At 59.7% G+C, this 10,493-nt stretch overlaps 1 protein-coding gene across 1 annotated transcript; it reads left to right on the top strand.

Moving 5' to 3' along the window:
• The first annotated feature begins 8,218 nt into the window (after positions 1-8,218).
• Positions 8,219-9,918, top strand: LOC102544680 (homeobox protein MSX-3-like). Its single transcript, XM_031674053.2, is given in 3 exon segments — positions 8,219-8,431; positions 9,095-9,441; positions 9,444-9,918. Coding segments are annotated over 3 exon segments (609 nt in total). The 5' UTR covers positions 8,219-8,235; the 3' UTR covers positions 9,510-9,918.
• Positions 9,919-10,493: the final 575 nt, after the last annotated feature.

Below are 10,493 nucleotides of genomic sequence, written 5' to 3'. Positions count from 1 at the left end.
GGGTGCCCTTCCCTCCAAGGCCAGGGCAGCTGCACTGGGCACCAGGGCACTGAAGGCCTGGACGGGATGCCCCCTCCCCTCGCTCCAGGCAGCAGGACTCAGGAGCCCCTGCTGCTGCTCCCTGAGGCCACTGGCTGCCCCTGTTGCTGGCTCCCTGCCCTCCCCCGGTGCCTCTGGGCCTGACTGACCAGATGGGGTAAAAGGGAAGTGGACATGGGCTTCAATGACTACAACAAATGGAATTCTTTGTAAGTTTGCTTCCACTTCTATAGGGGAGACAAAATAGGAAACTGAGGCCCAGAGACGTTAAGACATCAGGTCAGGTGCCACAGCCCTTCAGCAGAGCCAGGACTAGAATCAGGCATGCGACTCCCAGCCCCCCTTGCACCTCCCCTGACCCCTCTTCCTACCCACTCTGAGTGCCATCTGTACCTGGCACTTGGCACATGCCTCCTATCCGTTGCCGTGGGTCAGCTCCGAGTGCCAGGAGGGTGGGGTGACCAGAGGCAGCACAGCACTGGGTGACGCGGGGAGGTGAGCTCAGCCTGGGCGGCGGTCTGAGACGTGGGCACCACCCAACTCCAGCTCTTGCCCGCAGGACTTGGCAGCTAGAACCTTCCACCCCAAGAGCAAGGGGCTTGGCCGGCCAGGTGACCTGCCCCGCTGCCCCAAGGCCTAGGCAGGTGGGTGGGTGGGCAGCTCTGTGCAGGAGCTTCCGGGCACCTCACCCAACGTCAGGCTTCTGGCCAGACATTGCGACAGTCTGATGTCCCTCATTACTGGGGAAAAAGGAGATTTTCCCTTGGGATGGAGGGAGGAGGAAACAGAAAACCTCTGAAGGAAAGGAAGATTTCCAAAGTTAAGGCTACACTTGTGAAACCACCTAGTTGTGCAGGTCCACGCATGAGCAAGGAGAGTGCAGTGAGGGATCGTGGTCCCGGCTGTGGGTTCTCTTCTCCACATTTTGAGAGTCGTGCTCTGCTCTGCATGTACAGTCCACAGGCCTCCCTGCTGAGGCCCACTCCCCTCAACACCCCTCGCTGTCCTAGGACTTGCAGGCCTTCCTTAAATCACTTCTAGCTCCTCTGGGCTTCTGGAAACCACAGGAACGAGGTTCTGGAATCAGGGTCTCACCCCCGAAATTCCAGGCCCCAGTAGAAGCCATCTGGACTCTCGCGAAGGTCCAGCTGGACCGCTTTCAGTGGCTCCTTGGTGGCCTGGTCCAGGCGTCCGGCCGCTCTGCAGCAGAGAGAGGGGAAGCCCCTGAGTGCAGTCCCCAACCCCCAGTGCCTGCCTGGACTCTTCAGCAAAACCAAGGTGAGAGTTCTCAGAACACTTCCTGCCCTGTCCACCTCATGAGGACAGACTGTGATCCAGAAAGTGTTCTTTCACGGTGTTCTCAGAAGCTTGCCCTCCAAAACTTCATGAAGATCTAAAGCTCAACGTTGGGTCAGCCTGGAAGATGAGAAACACCACAAAAGGTCAGGCACCTTCTGTTCAGAGAGCTGTTCTGTGTTCATGACCTCAGGCCTCAAACGGCTTTCCTGCAGTCCATCTGAACAGCATGCCCCGTGGCCTGGGGCCAAGAGAGGGGCAAGGCTAAGAGTGGCCATCACTCTCCTGGGGCCTCAGGGGCTGGTCTGCCCCTGGCTTACCACGGGCCAGGCTGCCCAGGCACCTCTCACAGTGTCCGTACCCCAAGAGGGAGCGGTGTGGGGGTCAGGAGCCTGGTCCTGGTCCCTAGTGTCGTCTTCCTGGGGCAGCACCCTGTGTGGGAAGGCTATGTCACACCACCCCAAAGCAGGGGAGGATTCTGGAAAATGGGGGTTGGACAGGAGAAAGGCATCTGCTGTTTTGTTTTTAAAGTCATCTCATTCCTGGGATCCTGCCCTTGTTCAGAGGCCCTCCAAAGCCTGGGCTGCTTGGGGTCTTCCTACGAGGAGGCCCCACCCAGCCTGTGGCCTCTGCAAGGCTGTGCTGGGCCCTCTGGACAAAGGAAATCAATTCTGGGTCCTCCCAGCAACTAAGTGGACTCCACTGCCCTGAAGCGATTTTCACAGCCCGGGAAGAGCAATTGTGCTTTCCAGCTCATTAACCCAGCGGCAGCAGCAGCACACAAAGCCAGTCCTGATTCCAGAAGTCCCATTGTCCCCAAAATGCCCCGCCTGTTTATTCAGGCCCTTTGAGCACTCCCCCACCCAGTGGGGCACGCCTGGGAAGAGTCCTGCCTGGCTGGATGATGCCAGGCCATGAGTAAAGGGGCCTGGTGCCAGCAGAAGCCTGGATACAAGCTTCTCGAGTAAAGGTTCGAGTGTCTGCTGCCCAGCCAGGCGTCTGGGAGCGGAGAGGTGGGGCCCCCTCTGGGCAGCAGGGGTGGCAGGGATGCCTTCGGGAGGGGGAGCACGTAGCCAGGCTGAGCCAGACCCTCTACCTTCCTAGGGGAGGGGCTAGGCCCAGGAGGACTCCTCTGTCTCTCCCATGGTGCGGTCTGGGCTGCCTCCTTCCCCACACATGCTGCTGAGTTGGTACCCCCAGACAGCACCTCTGTCCATCACTCCTGCATCATCCCTTTAACAGTGACACAGCTTGTGGTGGGGGAGGTCAAAGGACTTCATAGGGTGGGCCAGGGCAGCCCTGCTCCTACCCCCACCCCTACCCCCACCCCCACCCAGACCCGGGACCACCCCTCACCCAGGAGAGGTGGAGGCAGGGCCCAGGCGCGAGCCCACTGCTGTCCTGGTGCTCTCTGAGGACCCCCACCGCCCCGGCCCTGCAGCCTGATCCCCCACAGCCAGTTCCCCAGGAGACGGAGGCCCAGCCCCACTGGACACAGTCTGATCCCGGGCCACCTCTCAGCTCTTGTCAGCAGGAGGCGAGTGAGAGCAGGACAGCTCTCTAACCTTAGATGCCAGCTCCAGAGGCCAGGTCACCTGGGCCCCAGCAGGGCAGGGCCCGTCACCCCTAAGGACGGTGAGCCTGAGCTGCCCGAGTCAAGGGTTAGGGCGGGAAGGAAAGAAGAGGAAGCTGTGAGGAGAGAAATGGGGTTTCGAGCTCCAGAGCCTCATCCCTCCCACAGACAAGCCTGTCCATCCGTCTGCTGGTGCAGCTGGACTGGGACAGAGGCCAGGAGGGCTGGGTGGTGGCGGGGCTGCTTGTGTCATCAGGGAAGTCTCCCCAGGTCTGGCAGCCCTGCAGGGGTGTGCAGTGAGGGGCACAGAGCAGCCCTAGTGTGGGTGGGTGAGGTGATCACGCGGAGTCTCTCAAACCTGCAGGGGTGCCCACTGAGGTACTCCCCCCCGGATCTGCCTCACTCCCCACTCCCTGAGGCCTGACCGCAGTGACCATCCTACGTGTGGTGAGCCGGCCATTGGGCTGTGGTCTGCCGGGCATCCAGAACCAGGCCCCCTGGCCTGGCAGAGGTCTGAGGCGGCCAGGCATTTGGCCCAGGAATCTGTTTAAGGGACAGTTCCTCAGCGAGTGGGGGTGTCGGCTGAGAACTTGCGGTAGCGCTTCCCACTGCTGGAACGACAGAGCAGCATTCCAGGGAGGCTCAGGCCAGGGCCCTGGATGGGAGCAAGGCCTCCGGAGAAAAGGGGGGCAGGTGGGGAGCAAAGCGTGTGCTCAGCCTGCCCTGAGGCCCTGACCCTGTGCCCGGGCTCCATGTGTGTGTCTGGTCACACCTGTCCATCAGCTCAGCAGGAGTCCTGCCCTGGACCAGGTGATAAGAGAGGCAGAGATGGAGAGGGAGACAGAAGCAGGGACAACTGGACCGAGAGACGTGCAGCAGCAGCATCTGGCAGAACTGGGAGGGGGCCCCACTCCACCCTTCGGAGAACTCACTTTCCTGCCCCTGAGAGAAAGCCCTCATCCAGCCTGGGGACCACCCTCCAGCTCAGCCCAGGCATTCTGAGGTGCCCACAGTGGGCTGCCCGGCCAGTCTCAGAGTGGACAGGAGCAGGTACACCGGGTCCTCACAAAGGCACAGAACCACCAGCCTCCCTCCATCCCATGGTCTGGTTGGTCAGGACCTGGGTCTTGGTTCAGCCATGTGGAGGCACCGTGAGCACATCCCATGGAGGGGCTCAGCACGGCTCTGGGCAAGCAGAGCAGAACAAGGGAGGAAGCAGAGAGGCTCAGGAGGCCCTGGGGAAGCCTGGGCTCTGGAAAAGCTGACACTGGAGCAAAGGTCCCAAGTGCCATGGAGCCTGCTGCCTCTGACCCTTGGATAGAGGGCCAGGTCCACCACCCCAGGTAGTGCACGGAGAAAAACACTCAGGTCGAGTCACACAGGGCTGTTCCCATCCTATCTGACCCCACCTCCACCTCACCACATCTCTCGTCTCTCCAAGCCTTACCTTCTTCTCCCATAGAAGCAGGGGTGATAAGAGGTGCCTTGGAAGGGAGGCTGGCTTCCAACCGCAGCTGTAACAAGCAACTGCAAACAGCCCAGACTTACTACTGCACAGGTCTGGTGCCAAAGTCCAAGTGGGTCTCTCTGGGCCAAAATCAGGTGTCAGCAGGCTGGGCTGGTCCTGATGAAAACTCTAGGGGAGCCAGGGCCTCAAGAGGCCACCTGCAGAAGCCAGCCGTGGCTGGCCAAGTCCTCCCCACACTGCTGTGTCTCTGGCCCCTCAAGGACCCTCACATTTGGCAGTGTCCTCGGATGAGCCAGGATATCCACCAAGCACAAGGCAGCTGATTAACGATCTTAACCCTGCCTTTGTCACATTCTGAGGTCCCAGGGATTAGGCTGCAGACGTCTTGAGGTGGGGGTGTCGTTCTGTTCTCAACAAAATGACATGCATCTTTTGCTCTAGAGGGAGGGGTCACACCACAGAGGGGCTTCTCCCCTGATTTTACCCCCATCAGGAGTCTTGGCAAAGTTTGTAGCCCTGGGTGTAAAGAGTAAGTATGAAAGTGAATTGGGAGAGAAGATGGAGATGGGACAGGAGGAAAAGAAAGATGTGGGCAGAGCAAGTCCCAGGGCTTCTGTCCTCAGCCTCCCTTCATCTGACAGGTCTCCCAGCTCAGATCTCTTCCAACTGGGAGCAGCTCCTCTCCCAAGTGATGTCAAAGCATCCACCTGGGGAGGGGGACCTCATGTCCTACCTGCCCCTCCTTTATTACACCCACTGGCTGCTGGAGCTCCCGTCCCCTGGTCCCCCTCTGGCTAGGGTCATGGGTAAAGTGCGATTGTGTTTGAAGCAAGTTTCCAATAAGTTGAGAAGGAAAAAGTCGAAGACTCCAACCCAGATGCCTTTGAGGCAGGGAGTGGCCCTGGCCTTTCAGGATGAATGGGAGGCTGGCTGGGCCTCAGCTGATGGCAGTGACACAGAGAATGAGGCAGAAATAGGTGGCTCCCTTCCTGCTTGGCTTTCCCCTGGAGATTACACTGTCTGGGAAGTGCAGCTTTTGGAAGGAGCCCAGGGGATTGGGTGGTCCTGCCCTAGAATAAGACACCCTAGTCAGCTGCCCCCATGGGAGGCCAGCAGTGGTACCCTGGGTGCAAACTGCGATGCCACCGCAGACACAGCATCCAGGCTGGACACCTGCTGTCGGTATCCAAACAGGGACAGCCGCTTTCTTCAGCAGTGTTTGTTACCTTCAGTCCTGCAGCACCGTCTGGCATGAGCTCTACGTAACCTCACCACCACAGCATCAAACACTCCCCTCCACCAGCTTTTAAGAGGAGGGAGAACATTTCTCTTGTAGTCCTGCCCAGTTCCAAACTTGGCTGGATAAATCCTACAAAACTAAACCCATTCTCAAGTGTCATCTCGTCACACTGACCCCACTGAGGAGGCTCCTCAGGGCTTCTGAACCCCCATGTTTGTCATCATCATTCATTCTGGAAGCAAACAATGTGTCCGCTCCCTATAAAATCAGCACCAAAACAAGGCGCCAGAACACAGGAAATAAAAGCGTCCTGGCCCTTGCTTGGCCTCCTGTCCCCTCATGGCTTAGAGCAAACTGTAGGAACAATGCCACTCAAACTGGGGACAGTACCTACCCAGGTGTGGATTGAGTGGGGAAGTTTTGGGGGTTTGCCATTATTTCAGGAACTCACTTTGGACGGGGGGTGTGGGGTGCACCTACCAGCCTCAAGCAGGGCCCATTGCCAGAGGCTGTGCCTGGCCCCCTGTCCCCACACTCTGCCTGGCTGACCTGCTCATGGGCCGCTGGGAAGACAGGTGTCCACTGGCATCTTCGTCCCTCCTGGTGATCAGAGACGGTGACAGGCTCCCTTAGACCTGGGGTCCAGGTTTCTGCACCATGTTGACAGAAGTGAGATCCCTTCCTTCTCACCCCACCATCCCCTGCCCCACCTCCCACCCCAGGAAGTTGCTGCTGCTGGAGGCCTGTTTGTGCTGAGCACTCCGGTCTGGGATCTGAGGTTCAAGCCCAGGGGCTCTCCACCCCAACATCCTCCCTCCCTCCAGGGAAAGAACCAGTGCCAGGCAGGGGCCTGGTCATCTCTGGCCCAGCCTGCCAGGAGGGACACACACCCATTCAGACACCTGTCCTGGAGGTGGGCATCTGCACCTGCCCCACAACACCATGTCCCCACCAGGCCACAGCCCAGGTCCCATTTTCCCCACCCAGTTGCCTCCTTCTCCTGAGTGGATGTGGGGCAGGAGGGGGCAGCTGGCTGCCTCATTAAAATTCTTGGAACACTCCCAAGAGTGGCCTGCTAAAGATAAACTACCAGGAGAGAGGCCTTCAAAGAAGGTGCTTTAATGATGCAATTATCTTCAATCAACTCAGAACATCTTTATTACATTAGAAAGGGGCAATCCATCTTGGAATTTAGAAAGAGCCCTGGAGGGGTCTGAGGCCCCTTCCAGTCATGCTTCTAAATTTGCATGGAGAGAAAGTTTCTAATTGAATTTCTCTGGCAGACAGAGTGTTCCCCAAAGCTAGATTTCATTAAAGCAACTTTGGTTTTTCAAAAACAGACGTATCGATTTAGGTTGCTGTTTCTGTGTTCTGAAATACTAACCTGACATAAAGTCGTTATCCGCAAACCAGTCTCATGATTTATTCTAAAACACATTCGGGGGATCTTCCCTTGAGGGAGAGACTGCAGAGAGAAGCCTCATCTGCGGCACCTCGGAAGGCTTTTAAACCAAAGCTTGGTCCAGTTTTGGAAAACGAATCTGAATAAGCGCACGTCTCTGCCGGCCTTGGCTCCTCCTTCGCTGAGCCCTGTTGGGGATCTGGTCGCTGCCTGGTCTACGGACGTCCCGAAAGCAGCCCCGCGGCCAGGTCGGCCTGAAGCTCGTGTCGGGGAGCTTTTTCCAGGTCACGAGTACCCAGACAACTTGGTGGAGCAAGTGTGGAACGAAAGAGGCTGACGATAAATCCAACACCCAGAAATGGATCTCGCGCCCCTGACCAGGGGCTGCCGGAGGCGCCCTGCCTGTGTCCCAAGCCCTGCGTCAGAGGCGGGTGAGGGGTCGGCCCCGCGGCCTTCCACGCGGCCCCAGGGTCTGCCTAGGGGCCGTCGCTGCGCCCCGCTGCTGCTCCTGGGCCAGGCCGTGGGACTCCCGTGAGAGCGCTGGGCAGCTGCAGGTGCCTGAAAGGCCACCCAGGGTCAGGACACCCCGGCCCGACTTCAAGGCAACAGAAGCACAATCCCCAATCCGCACGCGGGGTCGGTCAAAAGTGGCCCTCAGGGTTTGGAAAGAGCGCCTGGGTCACAGCAGGCCCGCGCCGAGGGTTGCGACTCCGGGCTGAGGCGCAGCGGGAAGAGCCGCCGGAGCCGCGCCTCTGATGGCGCCAAACTCTCTGCATCGCAGGATCCGCGCGCGGTCAACGACCTGCGCCCTGACAGCGCCTCATCCAGGTCGCGCCCTCTGTGGGCTCCTCCGCGTGGGGAGGCTGGGGGCAGCCCGTGGTGCTCCCCGGGTGCCCCAGCCTCCTCTCAGGCAAGTGGAGCGCCGGCCGGGTCTTAGCGCTCCGGGAGAGGCAGCCCGGCGCTGCAAAACCAGCAGGGATGCGCCAGGCGGGCACGGACTAGGGAGCATGGGTCCGATGCGGCGCCCCGCCCCTCCCTGCAGTCCCTCCCCGCAGTCCCTCCCCGACCAGCGAAACCAATGGACGCCTAGGCCCGCGCGCAGCTACCACGGCGATTGGACAGCTGGGCATGAAAGGGGCGCCGCCTTTTTATAGGGCACTGAGGGAGGGCGGGCCCCCAAGCCCTGGCAGTTTTACGGCCCGCTGCCCCCACATCGTATGGCCCCGGCGTCGCTCGGCATGAACCCCGCTGGGCTCAGGACGTGCGGCCGGGACCGCGCGGGGCCTGGCTCGCTGCCCTTCAGCGTCCAGTCGCTGCTGGAGGCAGAGCGCGCGGAACCCCGGGAGGAGAGGCCGCGGGGCACCGCGGAACCCGGGGCCTGGTTCCCGCCGGTCGCCCCCTCATCCTCCCCACGTAAGTGCCCTGTTGCACGGTTCTGGGCCGCGAGAGGAGCCTGCCTGGCCAAGGATCGGAGGACCAGGGCGGGAAGGGCGCTGTCGCTCGTAACTTCGGAAAGTAACCAGCCGCTAACGCGCAGGCCTGAGTGCAGAGAAAGAAATCAGCCCTCACGAGTCCACCGACCCCTCCTGCACGCAAATCCCCCAGCGGCTCCCCCATGCCAGACAGGCTTCTGCTCTACCCTGGGACGGAGCCCGCAAACCAAGACCCCGGGCTTCTCTCTGGCCGGAGCACCCCTTGCGTCCCCGCCCCTCCACGAGATGGTTAACGGGTGGATGGTTGCCTCTGCGCTCACTGTTCAGTTCTTGCGGCGGCTTCCCGCCCGGCTTCCTCACTTCTCCAAATGCGCAGAGTTACCTTCCCCCCTGGGGCGCAGGGCCACCGATTTGAGGGGCAGAGCCCGAGTCCACAGCGGCCCCCCTCTCCTCGCGCCGCCTCCGCGGTGCCTCACTTCTCGTACCACGGAGACTTTTGGAGTCTCCTCTGCTCTGAGGGCCGTGGTCACGGAGTTGGTTGGGACTTGCCTCCAGAACCGACCTTTGCAGGGATATGGGCGTGTCGGAAAGGGGCGCGCACTGCCGGCGTCTGAGCGCCCGTTTCATGCTCTCTTCCCCTCAGGCGTCCCCAGCCCTCCACCCTGCACCCTCCGGAAACACAAGAACAACCGCAAGCCGCGGACGCCCTTCACCGCCGCACAGCTGCTGGCGCTGGAGCGCAAGTTCCGCCAGAAGCAGTACCTGCCCATCGCCGAGCGCGCCGAGTTCTCCAGCAGCCTGAGCCTCTCCGAGACGCAGGTCAAGATCTGGTTTCAGAATCGCCGAGCAAAGGCCAAGCGACTGCAGGAGGCCGAGCTGGAGAAGCTGAAGCTTGCGGCCAAGCCGCTGCTGCCCTCATTCGCCCTACCCTTCCCCCTGGGCGCCCACCTTCACCGCTCCCCGGCGGTGTATGGCGGGGGCGCGGCGGGCCCCCGGCCCCACGTGCCAAGGCTCTTCGCCCCGCCGTGGCTGCCTACAGCGTGTATTACCTGTCCTAGGGCTGCGAGGCCCTAGGGCCTGGGGGTCCGCTGGGGAGAGAGGGCTCGAGCTGGGGGTGTTGTTTTGCACCACCCAGGCCAGCTGGTCCCAGGGCCGGACACTGGTCCCCACCCGCCGGCAGCACCCCAGGCAGCTTTCGCGCCCTGGGCAGGCACTGCTGCTCCTAGTGGGCCGTGGGCGTCTATGTGTTCCTTTTGTCTTGTTTTTCAGGGTTTTGTTTTTGTTAATACAGTGTTATAATTGATGCCGCAAGCCTACTTGTGGGTGTCTTACAGATATTTAAAAACTTTTTTAAAAACCCCATGTTCCATCCCAACTTTCCTAAAAGATGGTGGCATGTCCTTGAAATGGACCAAAATAGAGCTTCCCAATTTGTACAAAGCAGCCAATAAAGTATTTTGAGGTTTACTCTGTGGACCTGACTCCGATGCCCTTTCCTCCTGTAACCACATGGCTCAGAAGAACTCAATAGACTGTTTCTGGCTGCGGTGAGAAGAAACTGATCCGAACAAAAAAATGAAGTAACAGTTCGGTGCAGAGACTGCAGAAATGAAACTAATTACTTTCACTAACTAGGTTTGTCACCAGTGACAACGGAAACATTCATGCTTATTTCAGAGAAATTTCTCATTTGTTTTTTACTAGAGAACACCTGAGCGCCTCAGGTGAAATGCTGTCTCTGTGAGAGCGTGAATGTGTGTGTGCAGGGCATCCACGCGTGGCCTGGTGGCCTCAGAGCTGAGGACTCCGTGGAGAGCTTCCGTGGGGACCAGGTTGGAGCGAGACAACGGGTTGGCTGGTGTCTGACGGGAAGATATGGAATCACCATGCACCCTGCAGGATGGCATCACCAGGAGTCAGGTTTGTCCAAAGGATGGCCGATGGCCAGGGACCTGCTGGTCATCCTGCTGCTGCCTCTTGACAGTGTGCTGAGTTAATTTAGGAATTGGGCACCCAAGTACCAAGTATGAAGACGTTGGTCC

This window comes from Vicugna pacos, chromosome 11 (genome assembly GCF_048564905.1).
Source record: "Vicugna pacos chromosome 11, VicPac4, whole genome shotgun sequence".
NCBI lineage: Eukaryota > Metazoa > Chordata > Mammalia > Artiodactyla > Camelidae > Vicugna > Vicugna pacos.
The sequence above is the reverse complement of the archived record's forward strand: the minus strand, read 5'-3'. Positions and strand labels throughout refer to the sequence as shown.